General features: G+C 38.2%; 1 protein-coding gene across 23 annotated transcripts in view; it reads left to right on the top strand.

Moving 5' to 3' along the window:
• Positions 1-22195, top strand: part of KRABD5 (KRAB domain containing 5) — a 63265-nt gene extending 41070 nt beyond the window's left edge. For 6 of the 23 annotated variants that reach the window (XR_013524789.1, XR_013524790.1, XR_013524787.1 and 3 more), the window contains 3 exons: positions 2143-2277; positions 20204-20296; positions 21260-22195. Coding sequence is in view for 14 of the 23 variants with exons in the window: in XM_078345186.1 (XP_078201312.1) it covers positions 2143-2277; positions 2831-3924 (1229 nt within the window). In the remaining 9 variants the exon portion in view is untranslated. Of the gene's footprint in view, positions 1-2142; positions 2568-2830; positions 10613-20203; positions 20297-21259 lie in introns of those variants that run through there. The other 17 variants (XM_078345186.1, XM_078345187.1, XM_035267498.3 and 14 more) reach the window with 6 other exon arrangements.
• The last annotated feature ends 2368 nt before the right edge of the window (positions 22196-24563 follow it).

Here is a 24563-nt window from a genome sequence, read left to right as displayed (position 1 = left end):
CTTGCTGATGTATGGAATTTGGGGTCTCAATTTAATTCAGTTATCTGATTTTAGTTATTTCTTTTCTTCTGCTAGCTTTGTGCTCAACTTATTTTTCTTTTTCTAGTTTCTTTACATGTGATCTTACATCATTAATTTGAGATCTAATTTCTAATTGAAATCTAATTTCTTGAAGCAGGCATTTCGTGTTATAAACTTCTTTTAATGTGACTTTAGCTGTGTCCCAAAGATTTTGGCATGTGTTTTCTCTGTTTTCACTTATTTCAAAGAATTTTTTGATTTGTGCCTTGATTTCATTGTTACTCAAAAGTTGTTGAGTCAGTTGTTCAATTTCTATGCATTTCTGTGGTTTTGAGAGATCATCTTGGTATTGTTTTCTGTTTTTATTCTATTTTAAAGAATATGGTTGGTAGTGAAAAAAAGAAAGAAACAAAAAAATTACTTATACCATTACTGGAGATAGTAAAAAAGAAAAAAAAAGAAAGAAAAAAAAAGAAACAAGAGTATGGTTGGTATGATTTTGATTTTTTTTTTTAATTTATTGAGACTTGCTTTCTGGCTGAGCACATAGGGTCAATCTTCAAGTGTGTCCTGTGTGCATATGAAAGATATGTGTGTTCTGTGGTTGATAGGTGAAGTATTCTGTAGAGGTCTATTGATTCCAATTGGTCTATTCTGTAGATGCCTATTAGGTCCAGTTGGTCATGTGGAATTGCTGTCCAAAATTTCTTTGTTAATTTTCTGCCTCAATGTCCATGGGTTATTGAAGTATCCCACTGTTACTATGTCGCTATTTTTTTTTCCTCAGGTCTAGAAGTACTTTTTTTTATGAATCTTGGTGCTCCACAGTTTGGTGGATAGGTGTTTAGCATATTTAAATATTCTTATTGAATTGAACTCTTTATCTGTATGTAATATATCCTTTTCCTTTTGTGCAGTTGTGGGCTTAATGTCCTCATTTCTTAAAGAAAACAAATAATGCCAAGTGTAGTTGCTGATGTTATCCCAGGACTTTGACAGTCTGAGGCTATAGGATTCCTTGAGGCCAGGAATTCTTAAACATCCTAGATGACCTAGCAAGACCCTATCTGTACAAAGAATTTTAAAAAGTATTCAGATGTGATGGTGCACTCCTATAGTCATAGCCACTTGGGAAAGTGAGGTAGGGTGACTGCTTTAAGCCGGGAATTCAAGGTTCCAGTGAGCTATGATTGCAATCTGGCCTGGTGACAGTGTAAGACCTTGTCTATAAGAAAAAGATATTTTAAATTATTTTAAAATTAATTAACAGATTACTACTTCTCTAGCTTCACTTGGATATTAATATGTTAGTTAATAGATTTCTACTTCTTTAGATTTACTTTCATTTTGGTCCTTTGATTGGACCGTGTTTTTAAATTACTTTTTCTTGTGATTTTGTTAATATTTTGATCAATTAAGAAACAGCTACCTATTCATCTTTTATGGAATGAATTTGTACCGGGGAAAACAGATACCTATCAGGCTATAGTCATTCTGGGTAATTCTTCAAACTGTCAGGATGTGTCTTCTCTGGACTACTGTGTGTATTTTCCTATGTAAAAGATTTGCTTTTTTCTCTCTTAGGAGCCTTTAATCTCTCCCTTTGATGACTGTCATAGGCACTAATGTCTCTCTGTTGTTGTAACAAGCATTCATCTTTGTTCTCAGTTGACCTGACATGTCATTTCAAATATATCACCATTTTCTTCAGCATCACATATTAAAGGAGGCAATGACCAGTCCTTAGATAGCCCCAGAGTAACCCAGAAGTTTGGACATATGTTTCACTCCTTTTTTTTTTTCTTTCCTGAGGGTGAAACACAATGTGAAAAGTTTTTGTGTAACTACACTGTGCTGTGGTGCACGAATACAACAAACTGTCTTCCTTCTGGATGCAACCATTCTTGGCTTTGTGTTCACCTAGGCACTGCAAACTCAACTGGCTTTAGTCACCCTATTATATATAAGTACATATATCAATTGAGAAAACAAAGGGGCCTCAAGTTTTTGACTCAGCTATCATGGTGTTCTCAACTTGTTGTAATTTTATGTATTAGATTTATAAATTATTTTCACCTGAATGTAGTAATTGGAATTTTCAAGACTTTTGTTATCTTTCAGATATATTTTCTCATGATACTCAAGCCCTCTTGAGAAAGAAGCAGATAGAAGCCTCATTCCAAAAAGTTATATTGGATGGATATGGGAGCTGTGGACTTCAGAATTTACACTTAAGGAAAGAGTGTGAAAGTGACGGTAAGTGTAAAGTTCACAACGGCTGTTATAATGGACATACAAAATGTAGGACAACTACCTATAACAAAAGCATCAGTGTACAAGAGGTGAAAAACATGAAAAAACTCAAGCTGTGTCAGTTGCCTTCTCTAAACCATGTATTTCTGTAACTAAATGTCAACATCAATTTTTGAAACATAACTTTGAAAGGAAATATGGAAAATCCGAATAGTGACTTAGTTCATGTTTCAAATAATCATGTAAATCAATTAAAATATAGAACTGGAGTAAATATTCAGTCAAATATTTCTGAAAAGGAGAGATTTCAAACTGAAGAGGTGATTTCTAAATATGATCAATTTGATGGGTCCTTTGTTAAAAGTTTGTTTCAACAAATTGCAAATAACACCTTGTTCTGCCTGTGATCAATATAGAAAGGTCTTCATTTATTCATGATTGCTTAGTCAATAGCAGGGCATAGATAATTTGGGAAAATTTCACACATATGATAAACCTTTGACAGCCTTTAAACAGGACTGTACCCTAAATAATTACCAGGATATTTGTCTTGCAGAGAAAAATCAGTACAATAAGTCTGATACAACATTAAGCCAAGGCATAAGCCCTAGAAGACATCAAAAAACTCATTTTCTACAGAACCATTACAAATGTAAAAAATGTGAGAAAGTCTTTCATGAATGTACCAACCATATCCATCAGAGTATCCATATTCAAGAGAAGTCTGCCAAATGTAAAAAATGTGTAGAAACTTTTATCCAGTCATCAAATACTCAGCCCCAGAGAACTCATATTGGAGAAAAGTCACACAGACGTAATAATGGTGAGAAAAACCTTAGTAAATTGTCAAGTCTAAGAAAACATAAGATAATCCATAATGAAGAGAAACCTTACAGATGTAGAGAATGTAACAAGGTTTTTAACTATATTTCACACCTTACTCAACATCAAAGAATTCATACTGGAGAGAAACCCTACAAATGTAAAGAATGTGGCAAAGCCTTCAATTCTAGTTCATATTTTAATAGCCATCAGCGAATCCACACTGGAGAAAAACTTTACAAATGCAAAGCATGTAGCAAATGTTTTACTCATTCTTCAAATCTTCTTGTGCATCAGAGAATTCATACTGGAGAGAAACCTTACAAATGTAAAGAATGTGGTAAATCATTTAGACTGTCTTCAGTCCTTACTCAACATGAGAGAATTCATACTGGAGAGAAACCCTACAAATGTAAAGAATGCAGCAAAGCCTTTAACTGTAGGTCGTACCTAACTAAACATCAGAGAATTCATACCGGAGAAAAACTTTACACATGTAAATCATGTAGCAAATCTTTTTCCCGTTCCTCAAGTCTTATTGTCCACCAGAGAATTCATACTGGAGAAAAACCATATAAATGCAAAGAATGTGGCAAAGCCTTTAGTTGCAGTTCACGCCTTACTCGACATCAAGAAATTCATACTGGAGAGAAACCCTACATATGTAAAGAATGTGGCAAAGCCTTTAACTGTAGTTCATACCTAACTAAACATCATAGAATTCATACTGGAGTAAAATTTTACAAATGCAAAGCATGTAACAGATCTTTCTCTCACTCCTCAACCCTTACTCGACATGAAAAAATTCATACTAGGCAATCTCTATAGTTGTAGTAAATGTGGAAAGAGTTTTATCCAAAATTAGAACTTAAAAATTGCCATAGAGTTTATAGGAAAACAGACCTTATAGATTGATTAAATGGGAGGAAGTATTTAATCAACACTCAAGTCTGAATGTGTCAAGACTTACCCAAAAAAGGACTAAAGCACAGATCCTCAGACTTTAAATTAAATAACAAGAGTATTTATTATGGAGAATTACTCTAAAGCCAAAGCAGTTATTTATTTTGTTTCTTAAATTAGTTGTTATACCTTAATGCCTAGTTTATATAAAAACATATAGTCTATTTTTTCTGCATCAGAGCTGTGAGAGGTCGTTGTAGGGTAGATGAGTATCATTAATATCAATTTATTTTCATGGAAGTTTAATGCAAATATAAAATGCATGAAGAAAATCTCAAAGATGCTCTTTGTGTTTAAATTATGAAACAGTAATGCATGTAAGCATATACTACGTATTTAGGGCATTATTATTCTATGCTAAAGTAAAAAAGGAATAGTCTGAATTTATTAATTACATCAGTTGCCCCTTAAATAGAAAAAAGTGATCAGTTATTTAAAATACTGGCATACCATTATAATACAATGAAGTAGTAATCTTGAATATTATTTGATGTGTTAAAAATAAAAATGTCTTCACAGATATGAGAGAAAAGTGAAAACTTGTATCTGAAAGATTGTAAATATACTTTATATCAATTTTCAAGAGGACTTTAATGTTGATAATATTCTCATAGTTACTATATTGTATTCTTTCCTGCTTTTTGTAGCTACTAGTGTACTAAAGCAGTTACAATAAAGATTATATGGGAGTATACTTAAAAGCCATACAGTTAAAATCTTGAATCACTATTTTTAAAATTATATTCAATAGTTTTCTTTATACATGCCCTTTTTCAATCCAATTGAACACTTACAGATTTTTCTTGGCTTTAATGTACATTAAATGGAATATACAGATATATCAAGATAGAAAGAAAAAGGTGTAAGAGAACTATACCAGCAGAAATGCATGTGTGTGTACCTATCTTCAAATGGAAAAGAAAATCACGGATCACAACAGGAAATTTGAGAACTATTGATTTACTACCAAACTAGAAACTTTACACATTCTCAAAGCAAAATAATTTCTCTATAGTACACTGAATTTTTCTCTCATAAATCTGATATCTTCTGGGTTCAAAGTCTATCCCATACAGATCCTTTTTTCTTGCCTATGATTCATGTAAGAATAATTATATGATTTTCTTATTTCAAAGCTTATAAAATGTTGCTTATATGTACTCTTGGATTTTTAAGAATGTTTTCATAAAATTTAATGGTGCTGGCCACACATGGCAGCTCATGCCAGTAATCCCAGCATTTTGGGAGGCTGAGATTGGTGAATCACCTGAGGTTGGGAGTTTGAGACCTAGCCAACATGGTGAAACCCCGTCTCTACTAAAAATATAAAAATTAGCCAGGTGTGGTGGCACCTGTCTGTAATCCCAGCTACCTGGGAGTCTGAGGCAGTAGAATCGCTTGAATTTGGGAGGCAGAAGTTGCAATGAGCTGAGATCATGCCATCTCAAAAAAAAAATAAAAAAGTTTTAATGGTGCTTAGAAATTAATCTGAGAACATAAGTAACTCTACAGTGATCTCTTTAATTACAATACAAAATTCTTACCATTTAGTTGAAGTAAAAGTAGTGTCAAAGCTATAAAATCTTGAAAACAGCCAGTTCAAAGCAAGAAATTACATAAAAGGAAAAACAAAGTAAGTGTAGTATAATAAGTCATAAAAAGTAATGGTTGCAAATGACAATGGAATCACGTTTTTTAAGTTCAGATAGGAAAACCTAGTATCAACACAAGATTCTGTACTCAGCAGAATTCTTTAAAAAATGAAACCAAGCCACAGTAGGATATCACACACCTATGAGAATGGTAAAAATAATTTTTTAAAATGTGAATACCAAGCACTGGTTAGGATTTGGAGCAAGTCAAATTCAGAACGCAAAATGACATAGTAACTTTGGAAAGTAGTTTAACCATTTTTTGTAAAGTTACTCATATATTATTTGAACCAGATGTCCCAACCCTAGGCATTTATTATACAAAACTGAAAACTAGTGATTAAAACCTGGTTGTGGATACTCGTTGCCACTATATTCATATTTGCAAAAAGCTAGAAATAAATCTTATGTCCCTTAGTAGGTAAATGGATAATAAACTGTGATATGTCTATACAAAAGATTGTGTTATTAACAAAAAGAAACAAACTGTCTATCTCCACTACTGCATGTATGAATCTTAAATACATTTCTCTAAATTGGGGCTATTGGATTAACAAGGCTATATATTGTATGATTCTATTTTATGACATTGCATAAAAGATTAAAGGAGTGGAAAAATGATTAGTGGTTGCCAAAGAATGGGAGGAGGACAGGCATTGATTACAAAGGGGCGGCAAGAAAAAATTTGGAGGATGATTCAACAGTTTAGTGTGGTCCTGTGGAAGTAGGGATGTGGCTACAAATTGTCAAAACCCAGTGAACTGTACACCACAGAGTAAATTTTACTCAATGCAAATTTTAAAAAATTAACCAGGATGCTGGGGAAATACATATGTAATGCACACAGTAACAAATGAATCTCATTGTATTACAGATTATCTGTCATTTGGCCGGGCATGGTGGCTCACACCTGTAATCCCAGCACTTTGGAAGCTGAGGTGGGAGGATCATTTGAGGTCAGGAGTTTGAGACCAATCTGGCCAACATAGTGATAAGTTATCTCTACTAAAAATACAAAAATTTAACTGGGTGTGGTGGTATACACCTGTAATCCCAGGTATTTGGGAGACTTAGGCAGGAGAGTTGCTTGAACCCAGGAGATGAAGGTTGTAGTGTGCCAAGTTTATACCACTGTACTCCAGCCTGGGCGACAGAGTAAGACTCTGTCTAAAAACAAATTATCTGTCATCTACCGATTCACATAGACCTACTGAAGAGGATGGGGATTAAAAAGTCTGGATCTCGGTGGCTCAAGCTTGTAATCCCAGCACTTTGGGAGGCCGAGGCGGGTAGATCACGAGGTCAACAGATGGAGACCATCCTGGTCAACATGGTGAAACCCCGTCTCTACTAAAAATTACAAAAAATTAGCTGGGCATGGTGGTGCGTGACTGTAATCCCAGCTACTCAGGAGGCTGAGGCAGGAGAATTGCCTGAACCCAGGGGGCGGAGGTTGCGGTGAGCTGAGATCGCGCCATTGCACTCCAGCCTGGGTAACAAGAGTGAAACTCCGTCTCAAAAAAAAAAAAAAAAGTCTGGATCTAAGTCACTTTGAAAAATGCTATTTTGATTGAACGCTGTAAGACTACACAAACATTGTATTCTGAGTAATATTTTATTTTCCCACAAGGATATGAATTAGCAATTCTGAAACTATTTTATATGTTATTATGTAATATATGTAGGCTGTTTCTCAGTGTAATTCACAAAAGTTAAAGGGTGAATGCTAGAATGAATCTTGTGATTCTAGCCTAAAGTTAGAAATATCAATATGAACCCATGTCTAATATATCTGGATGGATGGATGGATAGACAGACAGACAAACAGATAGACAGGCAGATGATTCAGAGATAGAGTTCCAAACTCTTGAGGGCCAAGAAGCAGTGACATCTAGTATCAATGAATACACCTAGGCCTACAGTCTTGGTTTCTAAACACCATTCATTAAAAGGAACCAAGGCTACATGTAAAAATGGATAATTCTAGGCTCAAGTTGGAAAATACAATTTGAGCTAGAGTATCTTGTAAAGCCACAAATCAAAAAGTGCTTAATGCAATTGATGGGGACTTGTCAAAGGGTACCAACCTGAAAGACCTCCCAGTGGTCCAAGCTGCAACAGTATGGGCAATAAATAATGATAACTTTGGATTATAGCCCAGAGAATAAAGTAATATTCACACATCTCTACTGACATAAAAGCAATTAAATTAATAAGGAAAGAAGGAAGGATATCTTGCAATATTCAAAATACAAATCAATGTAATTGGATAATGCGAAATAACACCAAAACATACCAGTAATAATTACTGTAGGCAGCATTCCCTGAGGGATTCAAACATTTCAGGAAACACTTAAACACTAAAGAGTATATTTGGGCCAGGCACGATGGTGCATGCCTGTAATCCCAGCACTGCAGGAGGCCGAGGTGGGTGAATCACCTGAGGTCAAGGAGTTCGAGACTAGCCCGGCCAACATGGTAAAACCCCATCTCTACTGAAAATGCAAAAATTAGGTAGGCGTGGTGGCAGGCACCTGTAATTCCAGCTACTTGGGAGACTGAGGAAGAAGAATCGCTTGAACCTGGGAGGTGGAGGTTACCATGAGCCGAGATTGTGCCATTGCACTCCAGCCTGGGCGACAAGAGTGGAACTCTGTATCAAAAAAACAAGAAGTATATTTTCATATTCTAAGTGTCTATTGTCCAATATTTACTAGTACCTTTTTTCTTAATTTCTTAGACTTATGACTATTTGAAACAAATTATAACACTGTATTTGTATTGCTTTGAAAAGGGGTGAAGTTTATACGGGTCTATTTATTTGTCTAAAAGTTCCAGTTAAGGTTTATGCCTTGTAAAGTATGTACATCTTCACAAAAAATATCTTTAAAAAGTTAAGTGGGTGGGGGTAGGGAAAGGGCTGACATACAGATGAAGCAGAAGTGATACATGATTAGTAGTTGAATCTGGGTGACAGGTCTATATACTATTTTGTTTTTATGTGTTTCATAGCACTTGTACATGTGCAGTATTCATTTACAGTGTTTTCTCAGGATCTTGTTTACCTTTGGACAGGGAGGAAGGGAGAAAGTTACTTTCTGGGCAAGAGTAAAGCTAGTTCCACTCCTCAGTTATGTAAAGTCCTCTGTTATAATCTATAAAACTTCACATGAATGTTTCTGTATGCATGTTGTATAGCAATACAAAGTTAAATATTACATATTTGCACAACAATCCTAACTCTCTCAGAATATTGTTAGTGTTTTCTTTTGTCATAAAGTGGAATAGGATCTCTCGTGGCATTATCAGATGGGTTTGAATATTCTAAAGTATCAACGTCCTGATCTTTTGGACACCTCTTGGGTCTTTCCATTTTTGCCTTAATTTGGTAAGTGGCATGGTTTTGATTTTTTGAGATGAAACTTTTCGCAGCAAAGTCTTTTCCCCACAGTGACGCTCTGAAGGCCAGGACACCTAGCACAGGACCCTGGGCACAGTCTGCACTCGGTACATGTGGAGCATGTTGATCAGCAACAAAAGGAGTAGCAAAGGTCAGTTCCTGTGAAAGATGAGTAGATTTAATACAGGTATGACTGAAAGGCTGCAACTCAGGGGTAAACATTTTATATTCATTCAAGAGACCATTTGCAACTAGTACACCAAAAACATTTGGCTTAAAGCAGTAGTTTGGGGGCTTGGCTACACTGTGTAATCCCCTGGAGAACTTTAAATAATACGGATGTCTGGGCCCTACACCAGGGATTTTGATTTTATTGGTCTGTTGCAATTTGGGTTTTGGGAATTGTAAAACCCCTACATGTGACTCGATAATGTGGAGTTAGGGGTGAGACCCACTGTTTCAGGGTGAGGGATGCATTAGTTGTGTGTGATTTCCATGTGTGCTGCAGATATTTGCCCTATGACCACTCCTGTGTTTGGAGTCTTGGAAATGGCAGCAGGAAGAAATATTTGTCTACCCAACTGTTTTATATCACTTGCTTTTAGAGTAAGAAGTTATTTCAGGCACAGTAATTTGGTTTAATCTTTGTTGAAAGCATAAATAATCTGAAAATACCAAAATGAAAAGAATTTGCAAATGTGAGAATTTGCAAAGATGTGGAGTGTGTTCTTGTGTGTTTTCCAATTTCTCTGATGATGAAAAATGAATACTGTTGGGCCTTGATGTCCTAAGCTCAGTTCTCAGACACTTTCTCAGATTATTTGAAGACTTTCCAAGTTGCTTCAGAAGCATTGTTCAAAGGAGATTATTATCAGTAGTGAAGAGCAATAGATGGATGAGAATGTGTAAGGAATCCTGCTTCTGTCACAGAAGTGGCACTCTCCAGAACCTCAAGGGCCCACGGAGTTCATAGGTTTGGAGTCAGGCAGAGTTGACCCTGAGTCCCATCCAAGCCTCTTAATAGACTGGTTACTTGACTTGGAACAGTTATACAAGAAGAGACATAATGATACTGATTGCAGGAATGGGAACAATTCATTCCTCTCTCTATCCATGACCTTTGAAATGTGTGCTTTTAGCTACTCCCAATGAGGGAAAGATTCTGTTTACCCAATACGTGGCTCTGACTGGCCTTACTTGCTGTGGCCATTGTTCTAGTGCAACAATTAGGCATGTTTTACTCCTCATTCTAGTCTTTATTCAATTAATATTAACATGATATTTTATGAAATTTTATTTCTTCTGTATTTGGCTGTATTTATTCTGCTCGGTATTCTAGTTCACTAGTCCTCTTATCATCCCTGTTGAGTTTAGTGGTGAACCTGTACATTGTCTAATAACTTCATTTTGTATTATTCACATTCTATTGGGCTGTTGTACAAATGTGGCTTTTAAACTTTAGTTTCTTGTTCTTTCCACAAAAATAAATGTTGATTTTCTACTTTTCGTTGTATTCATTTAAACATTTTAAATATAATTCCAGTGTGCAAAGCTGTTGCATATTTTTTCTTCCGACATTTCTTCCTTTTTATGTCACTCAGTTTTTCCTTTGGTTCTCACTTTTGGAAGATACCATATTTGGGGTGTATATAGTCATTATTTCCAGTGTTTCTTCCATTTTCCCCGGGAGCAAGATGAACACACATAGATTTGATGTCCTTGTGCTCAGCCAGTATCTGAAGGGAGCATTTTTTTCTTAGTTTGACTCTGGGTCATTCTGTTTATTTATTTCTGCTCCTGTCGAGTTCTTACACTTCCCTTTAACTCCATTCGGCAACTTAAAGGTTCTTGTAACTTCTCGAGGATTTTTTAGTTATTTATCTTAAAATATTTAATAATATATAGCATTTTTATGTTAAAAAAAAATTTTATTTTTATTTATAAAAGCACAAATATCCACAGTGTACATGAGTAAAATATTTCAATAGACATTGTGCCGCATACAGCGGCATCTTATGAGATACCCTGTTTCTTCATTCAGAACATTCCTCTCAAATACGCCATGTGGTAATAGGAATTTATAAACAGTAGTTTTTTTGATAACTTAAACATTTTTTTGCACACTTCTGAAAATACATACTTCACACCAATGAACAGAACTGATACAGATACAGCTACAATTACTGTTTTCTATAACATTAATATTGATTAAATTGTTTACCTGAATTTAAGTCTTTTGGCTTTAATCACTGCTTCCTTTTTAGCATGTTCCTGAATTTACAAAAAAATCTGGATTTTCTGCTTATTCTATAAATTAATTAAAAGAGACAAGGGAAATGTGTGCGGCTAGATAGTACTTGGTTGCAATTTATAATTTCTAGTGTCATTTTAGTTGCCTAGAAAATGGGGACCTATTGAATTTCTGCTCTAATAAAATTCATGACATTGTTAGGCCTACACTTCACCATTTATTTTTTTCACCTCTGGTACTGGAATATAATGTGTGTCTTCTCTTTACTGGTGAAAAATGCTACCCATTTGTCTCTATCTAATTAGTCCAACTTTAACCAAGGTGTTTAGAATGTGTATGTTCATTTAGTTACTGTATACCAAAACATTTTATTTCTGTGATGGTTTTAATGTTACCTAACAATTGTAAATAAGTCGGTTTGTCATTTTTCATGAACTTCTGTATTATACATTTCAGGAATTAAGTCCACATGTAAATGCCTTAGAATAATCCCTAACACATGGTAGGGGCTACTAAGTAGCAACTTTCCCAACGTGCAACTGATAAACCCCAGGCATGTTTGAATTGTCCCACCACATGTAATTTTTCCATCTCTGTGTTTATACATTAGCTACATGTGATTCCAACTCATGACCCCTTGCATTAACTCACATACCCCTGATGAGTTCCCTTAGAATTAGGTAACTCCTGATGAGTTCTTGTAGAACTGGGTAACTATCATGATCTCCATTGCACAGGTAGGGAGAGTGTGGATCCTCTGAGAAGCACAATGACATATCTAGGATGACGTAACTGGTAAATTTATTAAAAGGAGGTTCTGACCTAGCTCTCCTCAACCTATAGTCCAGGCTTCACTGAGTCTTCTCAGAGGCTGGGGGAGAGGAGTCTGTGTTTGCATAATGGTGTACAGGTAATAAAATAACATGGGGAAGCAAGATGAGCAGTCAGCATCCCAGAGAAGCCTTTGGGTAGGTCTTAGTAAGAGAATGATGAAAACTTGAAGAAGTGGCCTCACTTCCTTGGTGAAAGACCCCAACATAACTTAGAACTTTGATAACCAGGCACTCAGATTTCTGAAGACAGTCTCCTATCAAGCTTAGTTAGCCAGAGACTGTCAAGAGAGCAAGATGTTCTGCTGTATCCCAACTTTTCAAAGCTCTTGCTACAGTGAGAGCCTTTTCTAAAGATGCAGAATTTGGCTCAGCTCTCAATCTCTCAAGTCCATGCTTCAGGCCATTTGGCAAGAGGTACCCCAAAGTAACCACAGGGTAGCCCTTTCCATGCCAGTCCTTCAGATCCCATCTGGACAACCTCATCCCCTCTCCTCATCACCATATATGTGTGTAGGGGTGAGGAGCAGAAGGTGAGGTGAGGCTCTTCCTGGGAAGGAGCAGGTTGTTAGGTGCTGGAACTACTGCATTCATACCCCAGGTCATGACTGGCAGGATAGGAAGATGAGTGTTGGGGATTAAGCTTGTTTACTCAGATTTGATTCTGAAACCTCAAGCTGTCATGTGGTTTTTGCCCTGGCTGGAAGTTCATGGAGATGCTCCTCTGTTTCTGATCTAGAATGTAGAACTTTAATCAGAGTATTTCCTTGTGGGAACAGCCAAGCAGGCCACTAAAACCTCTCAATGAATTTGCTGAATACTCTATTTGCAAAATTCCATGCAGGAGATCAGTGAAGAGCTGTTTGATAGGTCTAACTCTTATCTCCTTGGACAAAAGACAGTAGCAACACATTATCAACCATGGGTCACTGCTGGGCAAGCATGAGAGTGAGCACAGAAGGGTCAACACAGACAAGGACCTGAGATGACCATGGTGGGCCCAGGGCCCAAACCTGAGTACAGAGACTCCCCTGGGCTCTGTCCTATATTTTTGCCAATTTAGTGGCCGATAATCCCATTCCCAAAGGAATCTGGCCTCCATTAGTCCCCAGTGCACCTAACTTGGCTAGGTGCAAAGTCCCTGTCCACATACTTATAAAAATATCAGAGAAAACACTTTTTCATTGTTTTTACTTTACAATAGGCCATGAGTATCTTTGCATGTTTTCACTGTTTATTGTTTTAACTTGCCCCAAGTATTCTATGTAGCAGTCAGTTCCACTGCTCTTCCAGACCTCCCACCATTACTCTAAACTGGGTGATTTCTAGAGGAAAAGGAGGGGTTTAGGCTCTTCTGTCATTTGTTTGTAACTTTTAGTCTTATAAAACATATCATCATAACCCTGCCAGGTCAGAAACAGCCCTCACTTGCCTTCGTAATATTCCATAAGCAAGGCTGTTTCCCACAGTGGTGCATCCTTTCTGTGCTGATGCAGATTGTTGTGATTCAGTTCTGTGGTCATCCCAGCCACACTATAGGGGAATCCTATGTTTTTTCTAAAAGACTATCAAGTTTGCTGGGGCTGCCATACCACATTACCAGATTAACACATGCTGCTGGGTGGCTTTAGAAACAAAAATGAACTCAATTCTGGAGACGAAAAGTCCCATATCGAAGTGTTAGCAATGATGATTTCTCTCATTCAGTGACTTCCATTTTTATATTTTCATGGTGTTTGAAAAAAAAAACATTTTAAATTTGGTAAACTCTAGTTTTCTCTTTTTGATTATCCTTTGGTGTAAAATCTAAAATATCATTGTCTAATGCAAGTTTATAAAAATTTAATATTCCTCCTAAGAATACACTTCCAGTGTAAAGTTCTTGCACTTCTTTTGTTAAATTTATCCCTGGGAGGTAGGGGCCAAGATAGGCGGCTAAAAACAGCTGCAGTTGAAGGCTCCCAATGAGAAGGATAAAAACAGCTAGTGAATCCTGCACCAGCAACTGAGGTATCCAGGTTCTCTCAATGGTACTGACTGGGCAGGGGCATTTCCCATGGGGAGTGAGGAATAGTAGGGTGATGCGATGGCCCACCTGGGAACCACACAGGGCAAGGGGAGCAGCCAACCGCATCCAAGGGAGGCGGTGAGTTATTCTGCTACCCTGCCTGGGAAACCATTGCTTTTTCCATGGATCTGTGAAACCTATAGATCAAAAGGTCCTCCTCATGAGCCCACACCACCAGGGCTTGGAGTCCCAAGCACAGAGCTATACCGACTTTTAGCAGCCACTTGGCTGAAGACTGCCTAAGACTACCAAGTTCCCAGGAAGAGGGGTGGCCATGATCACTGCAGCTGCCTCATGCCTAAGATAACAGCTCCCAGGGGGAGGGGCGACAGCCATCACTGCAGTTCTGGCCTGCCATTTTTCTTCTGCCAGTGCCAAGGAGACTGGAACGTTTGGACCCAGAAGGAATTCCCCACAGTGCAGCACAGCAGCTGTGGCAGATTGTGGCTGGACTGCCTCTTCAGACTGGACCCTGACCCAACGCTCCTCAGGGGGTGGCATGGGGGGCCTCCCTAAAGGAATTTTAGCAACTCCAGCCAGGGGTTTAGGGAGAGACCTCCAATCCCCCTGGGATTGAACTTCTTAGGGAAGGGGCAGCCACAGTCTCTGTGGATCAGCAGTTTTTCCCCTGCTTGTTGTGAGGAATTCGGGCACTCCAGATGAGTAGGATTCCCCCAGTGCAGCTCATCCCCTCTGCAAATGGGCAGCCAGAATGCTTTGTTAAGTGAGTCCCGGATTCCATGCCTCCTGACTGAGTGAGATCCCCCAAAGGGATCACCAGACACCTTATACAGGAGAGTTCCTGCTGGCACCAGTTCAGTGCTCCTCTGGGGCAGAAATTTCAGAGGAAGGAGCAGGAAGCTATCTTTGCTATTCTGCACCCTCCACTAGTGACACCTCTGGGTGGGGAGGAATTCAGGCAAATAGTGTCTGGAATGGAACCCCAGCAAACCACAGCAGCCCTATGGAAGAAGGCCCTGACTGTTAAAAGAAAAACAGACAGAAAGCAACAACAACAATAGCATCAACAAAAATATCACCACAAAAACCCTATCCAAAGGTCAGCCCCCTCAAAGATCAAAGGTAGATAAACTCATGAAGATGAGAAAGAATCACCAAAAAAGCTCTAAAACCTCAAATAGCCAGAGGACCTCTTCTCCAAATGATTACAACACCTCTCCAGCAAGAGGAGGGAGGCTGAGATGGATGAACGGACAGAAGTAGGCTTCAGAAGGTGGGTAATAGTGAACGCTGAGATAAAGAAGCATTCTAACCCAATGCAAACAAGCTGAGAACCATGATAAAGCATAAGGGACTGTTAACTAGAGCAATCAGTTTAGAGGAACATAAAAGATCTGATGGAACTGGAAAACACAGCATGAGAATGTCACAATGCAACCACAAGTATCATTAACCAAATAGACCAGGCAGAGGGAAGAATTTCAGAGCTTGAAAACTATCTTGTTGAAATAAGATAAGGTAAGAGAAAAAAGAATGAAAAGGAATGAACAAAACCTCCCAAGAACAATAGGATTATGTAAAAACACCAAACCTACGACTGATTGGGGTACTTGAAGAGACGGAGAGAATGGAACCAAGTTGGAAAACATAATTTAGGATATCATCCAGGAGAACTTCCCCAACTCAACAAGACAGACAATATTTAAATTCAGGAAATCCAGAGAACCCCAGTAAGATACTCCATTGGAAGATCAGTCCCAAGACACATACTCATCAGATTCTCCAAGGTTAAATGAAGGAAAAACGTTAAGGGCAGCTAGAGAAAAAGGCCAGGTCACCTACAAAGGGAAGCCCACTGGACTAACAGCAGACATCTCAGCAGAACACCACAAACGGTAAGAGATTGGGGGCCAATATTCAACATTCTTAAAGAAAAGAATTTCCAATTGAGAATTTGTATCCAGTCAAACCAAGCTTCATAAGCAAAAGAGAAATCAAATCTTTCTCAGACAAGCAAATGCTGAGGTAATTTGTCACCACGAGGCCTGTCTTGCAAGAGCTCCTGAAGGAAGCACTAAATATAGAAAGGAAAAACTGTTACTAGCCACTGCAAAAACACACTGAAGTACATCAACCAATGACACTAAGAAGCAACTATATCAATAAGTCTGCTAAATAACCAGCTGACATCATTTGACAGGATCAAATTCACACTAACAATATTAACCTTAAGTGTAAATGGGCTAAATGCCCCCATTAAAAGACACACAAAGGCAAGCTGGATAGAGGCAATCAAGATCCATCGATGTGCAGTATTCAAGAGACCCATCTCACCTGCAAAGACACATATAGGGTTAAAATAAAGGGATATAGGAAAATTTACCAAGCAAATAGAAAGCAGAAAAAAGCAGGGGTTATGATCCTAGTTTCTGACTAAAAAGACCATAAACCAACAAAGACCAAAGAAGACTAGAAGGACATTACATGATCGTAAAGGAATCAATTCAACAAGAAGAGCTAACTATCCCAAATATATATGCCCTCAATACAGGAGCACCCAGATTTGTAAAACAAGTTCTTAGAGACTTACAAAGAGTTGTGGACTCCCACACAATAATAGTTGGAGACTTTAACATCCCACTGTCAATACTAGATCAAGACAAAATTAACAAGAATATTCAGGACTTAGCTTTGGATCAATTGGACCTGATAGACAACTACAGAACTTTCCACCCCAATAGAATATACATTCTTCTCAGTGGCACATGGTACTTACTCTGAAATCGATTACATAATTGGAAATAAAACACTCCTTATCAAATGCAAAATAACTGAAATCACAACAAATACTCTTTCAGACCACAGCACAATCAAATTAGAACTCAAGATAAGGAAACTCGCTCAAAACCACACGGCTACATGGAAATTGAACAACCTGCCCTTGAATTACTCCTGGTAAATAATAAAGTTAAGGCAGAAATAAACAAGTTATTTGAAACCAATGAGAACAACGAGACAATGTACCAAAATCTCTGGGACACAGCTAAAACAGTGTTCAGAGGGAAATTTATAGCACCAAATGCTTACATCAAGAAGCTAGAAAGATCTCAAGTCAACACCTTAATATCACAACAAAAACTAGAGAAACAAGAGCAAACAAACCCAAAGCTAGCAGAAGACAAGAAATAACCAAGATCAGAGAGTGGACCTGAAGGAGAAAGAGACATGAAAAACTAAAAAAAATCAATGAACCCAGGAGCTGTTTTTTGTAAATAAATAAATAAACCACTAGCTAGACTAATGAAGAAGAAAAGAGAGAAACATCAAATAGACACAATAAAAATGATAAAGAGGATATTACAAATAACCCACATAAATAAAAACAATCATCAGAGAATACTGTAAACACTTCTATACAAATAAACTAGAAAATTTAGAAGAAATAGATAAATTCCTGGACACATACACCCTCCCAAGACTAAACCAAGTAGCAGTTGAATTCCTGAATAGACCAATAACAAGTTCTGAAATTGAGATAGTAATAAACAGCTTCCCAACCCAATAAAGCCCAGAACAGATGGATTTACAGCTGAATTCTATCAGAGGTACAAAGAGGAGTTTGTACCATTTCTTCTGGAACTAACCCAAAGAATTGAAAAGAATGAACTCCTTCCTAACTTATTTTATGAGGCCAGCATCATCTGCCTACCAAAACTGGCAAAGATGTAATTAAAAAAAATATTTCATACCAATATCCCTGATGAACATTGATGCAAAAATCCTCAATAAAATATGGCAAACCAAATCTAGTTGCACATCAAAAAACTTACTCACCACAATCAGCCACAAATGCCAGTTTCTTACATGCATACATTGCATGGTGGTGATGTCTGGGCTTTTAGCAAAGCTATCACCCAAATAGTGAAATTTTGGCCCAGTCATTTTTTTACCCCTCACCCTCCAACCTTTCTTTCGTGGACTCGTTTTTTTGTGGACTCCAGTGATTGCTGTTTCACTCTGTAAGTCAATAAGTACCCACTGTTTAGCTCCTACTTATAAGATCAAACAGTATTGAATGTATTGAACTTCCTGAGTTATTTCACTAAGGAAAATGACTTCCAGTTTCATCCATGTTGCTGCAAAAGACATGGTTTCTTTTTTTTAATGGCTAAGTACTTTGTGGTATATGTGTACCACCTTTTAATTTTTTATTTTTACATAGTAAAATTTTTGGGGTAACATAGTAGGTGTTATATGTCTATTAGGTATATGCAATATTTTGTTACAGACATACAATGTGTAATAATCACATAGGGATAAATGGGGATTCATCACCTCAAACATTCTTCCCTGTGTTATAAACAATTCAATTATACTCTTTTAGTCATTTTTAAATGTACAATTACATTATTTTTACCATAATCACCCTGTTGTACTAGCAAATACTCTATCTTATCCTTCCTATTTTTTTGTATACATCAATTATCCCCACTCTTCCACCCACTGGTAACCATCAGTGGATTATGGGCTGAAGGTGCATATCATCCTCAGCCTCTGGTAAACACCATTATACTCTCTACCTCCATGAGTTCAATTGTTTTGATTTTAAGCTGCCACAAATAAATGAGAACCTGCAAAGTTTGTCTTTTTGTGCCCAGCTTATTTTACATAAGGTGATGACTTCTGGTTCCATCCATCTTGTTGCAAATGACAGAATCTTTTTTTAACAGCTGAATAGTAGCCCGTTGTGTACATATACCACATTATTTATACATTCATCTGTTGGTGAACACTTAGGTTGCTTTCGTATCTTGACTATTGTGAATAGTCCTGCAATAAATGTAAGAATGCAGACATCTTTTTAATATAATGATTTATTTCCCTTTGGAAAAGGGAAATAAATACTATATACCTAGTAGTGGGATTGCTGCAGCTAATGGTAGTTTTATGTTTAGTTCTTTGAGAACTCTCCATAATGTTTTCCATAAAGGTACTAATTTACATTCCCACCAGCAGTGTATAAGCGTTCCCTTCTCTCTGTAGCCTCACCAACATCTGTTGCTTTTAGACATTTTAGTAATAGCCATTCTGACTCATGTAAGATGGTATCTCGTTGTGGTTTTCATTTGTATTTCTCTGATGATTAATGATGTTTAGGATCTTTTCATATGTTTATTGGCCACTGGCACATGTTGTGAGGTAGAGGGAAAGTTTCCCTCTTCAGCTGAACTTTTTCCTGCCTGAAGAATTCAGTTGCTTGGGTTAACTTTACATGTGATCTAATCAGTCAAATGCAGCCAAGTTTGATCTAATCATCTCCCCCACATTCCAGGCAGGAAAGGATATTTTATTTGGTGTTTACTTTTTCTCTGCGTTTTTATCTTACCACATGTGTCTATATCTAATATAATGGACTATAATTTGATATTTGAAGTTTCCAAGTGTTTGAGAAATTGTAACATCTATGTGTACAATTTTAACACTATATATAATTTTCTTCATGTGCAAAATATGTATACTCATGTCAATATGCAGTCTGTCTAATTCTGCATCTTGAAATCTGGGCAGGGTCTTAAATACTTCTAGGTGGGAATTGGGGCACAAATCAGATAGGGATAAGTTCCTTATGGTCCTGTTCCTGTGCCCCCAGCTTTGATTTCTTGCTTATTAACACAATGATAGGGCTTTGCAATTCTCCCCTTACCTGTGTCTAGGTCTCTAGGACATTCATGATGGAAAAATTTCTTATTGAGGCTGGAGGAGGGAGGAAATCTCCTCAGCTAATAGGAGTGAGTCATGTCCAGCTTAAGGGCTTTGAAAAGTACGTTTACAAGAACAACATGCACCTGATTCTGGACATGTGAGAGGGAGAAAGAGAGAGCACCTTTTACTGGAGCTTCACCATGCGATGGGGAACTGAAGACCAGACTCCCACTGCCCCTCCATCCAATGCCCCATTGACCCACCTTCTTTCCACCATAGCTTCTTTACAGAAAGGGGCTTGAATAAGGAGGAGAGACCATTAGAAGAAAAGACGCTCTCTTCTCATTCAAGTAAGAGCCACGCCCAGGCAAGGTAAGGTCTTTGGCTGTTCCTGTGGAGGCTGGTAGGAGGGATAGAATTAGGGATACTGACCTGTGTGTTTGGTAGGGTTTCACTTTGAGATTAGAAATGGAAAATGATTTACAGTCATCAGAGGGATTTCAGAAATATGGCAGTGATCCCCTGGAACTCTGCTTCCCATTCACACTCCAAACTGGCTGAACAGCCTCGATTGAGAGAATGACCCACAAATATGGGTCAGGTATAGACTTTGGGGCTCAGTGCCCAGGAAGAGATGAGTCACCTAAACTTTCTTTTGCACTGAGATCAGAGCCCAATACAAATGAGGAAGAGAATACCAAGGAAACTAAGCTCAAAGTCAGAAACAGCACTGCTAAATTAGGTAAGATATGATTCTTCCATGGTGAGAAGAGATTGTGGATGGAAAAACACAGTCTCCTCTGGGAAGGGAATCGGGAGCTCTTTGGTATCCAGGGTCTTATAAATTTTGGACTCTGGAGAACAGAGAAGAGCCGAGTTTTGATGGCAGCCTCAGCTCTGGTGAGTCCAGGATGGACTAGAGCCCCAAAGGTGTTCAGTTGGAGGCAGTCACTCAGACTTTCATTTTATCCACGGAATCAGAGTCTAGCTCAGATGCGGGAATTCTAGGAAGAGAGAAATCCATTCCATGGACAGCTGCCAAGATAGAGCAGGTAGGATCTTGCTTTTTTGCAAAGGGAAAATGAGCAGGTAATTTATACAGAGCTTGAGCAGGAAAGGGTTTCTCAGTGGTTGTGAGGATTTTAGAGATTCTGACATCTGGAGAGCATTTGGGGACCCAGGAGGGGCCTAGCCTCACTTCCTTAGGGAGGCAGAGGGGGCCAGGAAGGAGGAGAGATTAATGGAGTTCACCTAAAGGTGCATGGGGACCTTCTGGGAATGAGCATCCATGAGAGCTGTTCTGGTAAATCTCTCACTCACATGCTTCTTCTTCAGGACACTGTCAAGGACATGAGCCAAAATTGCAAAAGGATTGCTTGACTAGAAAAGAAACCAGAGGCCTCTGACCCTGTACACATCAACAAAATGAGGAGACCAGTAATGCCTGTTGTGGGTGACCTTCACAGGCCCACGGTGGGCACAGCGAGCGGCCCAGATCTCAATCTCTAGGAGACCACCCACTGCCACTTCAGAAAAGCCTGGTGACCTCTCTGTACACTCTGTCTGAAGCCATTTATCACAAAACAGCAGATGTGGAACCAGCAGGTCTATTCTCTGCTGACCTGAGCTTACCTGGCTCCAGGAGCCTCTGTGCTGTGATACAAACCTGTGCTTTGGCCACCCAGGTGGCCTCTGTCTTCCCTGCTGAGGGCTGGCTCATCCCAGCCACACTGCCAGGTCCCTAGGATCCAGCCCTGGATGGAGAAGCTCAGAGCTCCTAGGAAGAAAATGGGCCCACCCTTTCCCTGGACAGAAGATATTAAGGAGCCTGTTGGTGGATCAAATGAGGATTAGGGTCGGGGGCACCCACACCCTGTTCAGCCTATTCAACAGAGAACACAGCTGTGAGAGTGAGAATAAAGACCTGCTACTTCTCAGGCAATTTTAGACACCCTGTGTTAATAAGTGACACAGCCGGGGTCAGTCTTGGGAAAGGAGTTTGAACAGTATCCTCAAAGTGGAAACTGTGTTTCATTTAGATCTAAAACTGCTCACAAATTTTCTATTTCATGTTAGACATTTGATGTTTTTGAATGTTTTGTGACAGTCATGCATTTCTTTGTAATCAGAAAATATTAGAGTATAATCATTCATATGTGTTTATGTATTGCAAGTACAGCAAAATGAATATATGTGGAATATTTAAGTCAGAAAAGCCTGTAGCTCTTTACTCTCCCACTCTCAGTCAATAAAGCACTGATATCTACTAAACTTTAGAGAAATGTTGGTATTTTTTCAGTTCGATGAAACGATAAAATTGCCATGCCATTTTCTTTGTTCTAAAACTGTCAGAATGTATTAAGTGATTGTTGATCATATTTCTTTCTTCCCCAGCCTGGATTATATTATTTGCCTAATTTTAATCTTCCATTTTATAGGTTTCATTTGAGCTTATTTTTTAAAACAACTTTATTAAAGTAGCATTAACTTTCAATAAGCTGCACATATTTAAAGTGTTCAATTTATTTAGTTTCGATGTATGTGTATACCTGGGGAATCATCAACACAGTCAAGACAATGAACATATTAATTTCCCCCAGACATTTTATCATGATTACCCCTCATTGCGATTCTTCCTTTGCACTCCTTCCAACCCATCTCTAAGCAACCACTGCTTCTAGTGTCAATAGATTGATTTTCACATTCCAGAATTCTATATAAACAGAATCACACAGCAGAAGATCCAGTCCCAGTGTAGCCAGTATCAACAGTTCATCGCCTTTGAATGCAAAATTGCATCTAGAGTTTGTTTATTCATTCACTAATTGAAGACCATGTGAATTGTTTCTAGTTTTTGTCTATTACACATAAAACTGGCATGAATATTCATGTGCTGAATAGACATATATTACAATTTTCTCTTAAGTGAATACTTCAGAGTTTAATGTTTAAAAAAGAAAACCACCACCAAAGTGTTTTGGAAAGGGGCGGCATCATTTTACATTCCCATGAAGAGTGTACAAGGGTTCCATTTCCCCTACATTCTCATCACATTTAATGTAGTCCCTCTTTTTAATTTTTTATTTTTCTCTTTTTTATCTTTTATTTTAGGTTTGGAAGTACATGCGAAGGTTTGTTATATAGGTTGAAGATTTGTTACACAGGTAGATGCAAGTCATGGGGGTTTGTTGTACAGATTATCTCACCACCCAGGTATTAACCCTAGTACCAAATAGTTATTTTTTCTGTTCCTCTCCCTCCTCCCAATCTCCACCCTCAACTAGACCCCTGTGTCTCTTGTTCCCTTTTTTTGTGTCCATGTGTTCTCACCATTTAGCTCCCTCTTATAAGTGAGAACACATGGTACTTGGTTTTCTATTCCTGTATTAGTTTGCTAAGGACAATAGCCTCCAGCTCCATTCATGTTTGTGTGAAAGACATGATCTTATTCTTTCTTATGGCTGCATAGCATTCCATGGTGTATATGTACCACATTTTCTTTATCCAATCTGTCATTGACGGACCTTTAAGTTGATTTTATGTGTTTGCCACTGTGAATAGTGCTGCAGTGAACATTTACATGCATGTATCTTTATGGTAGAATGATTTGTATTCCTCTGGGCATATATCCACCAATGGGATTACTAAGTCTAATGGTATTTCTGTTTTTCAGTCTTTGAGGAATCACCATACTACTTTCCCTAATCATTGAACTAACTTACACTCCCACCAACAGAAACCTTAGGTGACCCCCTCACCTCGGCCTCCCAAAGTCCTGGGATTACATGTTTTCTCTTAATGATCTCTTCCAGGGATATAGGACCTTTTCTGGATTCATCCATCACACATGAATAGACTGGAAGATGTAGACTGAAGCTTTGGTTCTCACTGTGAGCCCTGCCTTGTCCCACCAGCTTCTTTAGAGGTACAATGTTCTAATTGCTCCTGAGAGACCCCATCTCAGTTGTCTCTCTATGCCAACATTCCAAATGTTGACAAATGTAGATTCATCTCTAGGTGATAGAAAAGAGGAAGGAGTCCCAGCTCAAAAAGAAAGTAGAAAATGAATTCATGCGGGCCACAGCATCTCATGCCTGTAATCCTAACACTGGGAAGCCAAGGCGGGTGGATCACCTGAGGCCAGGAGTTTGAGACCAGCCTGGCCAACATGGTGAAATCCCATCTCTACTAAAATATAAAAATTGCCAGGCATGGTGGTGCATGCCTATAATCCCAACTACTTGGGAGGCTGAAGCAGGAGAGTTGCTTGAACCCAGGAGTGGGAGGTTGCAGTGAGCTGAGATCACACCACAGCACTCCAGCCTGGGCAACAGAGCCAGACTCCATCAAGAAAGAAAGAAAAAGAGAGAGAGAGAAAGAAGGAAGGAAGGAAAGAAAGAAAGAAAGAGAGAGAGAGAGAGAGAAAGAGAAAGAGAGAGAGAGAGAAAGAAAGAAAGAAAGAAAGAAAGAAAGAAAGAAAGAAAGAAAGAAAGAAAGAAGATTCAATGTACCATAGATCAAGCTTAATCTCAAACATAGGGTACTAAGTATTCTCAGGGGAAAAAAAAGGCAATTGTTCTCCATCACCTGAAACAACTGTGGCCTCAGACAGCTGGGTACTGAGAATGCACACTCCTGG

The sequence above is a fragment of the Callithrix jacchus genome, chromosome 12 (assembly GCF_049354715.1).
Source record: "Callithrix jacchus isolate 240 chromosome 12, calJac240_pri, whole genome shotgun sequence".
Lineage (NCBI taxonomy): Eukaryota > Metazoa > Chordata > Mammalia > Primates > Cebidae > Callithrix > Callithrix jacchus.
This window is presented reverse-complemented; position numbering and strand designations above follow the sequence as displayed.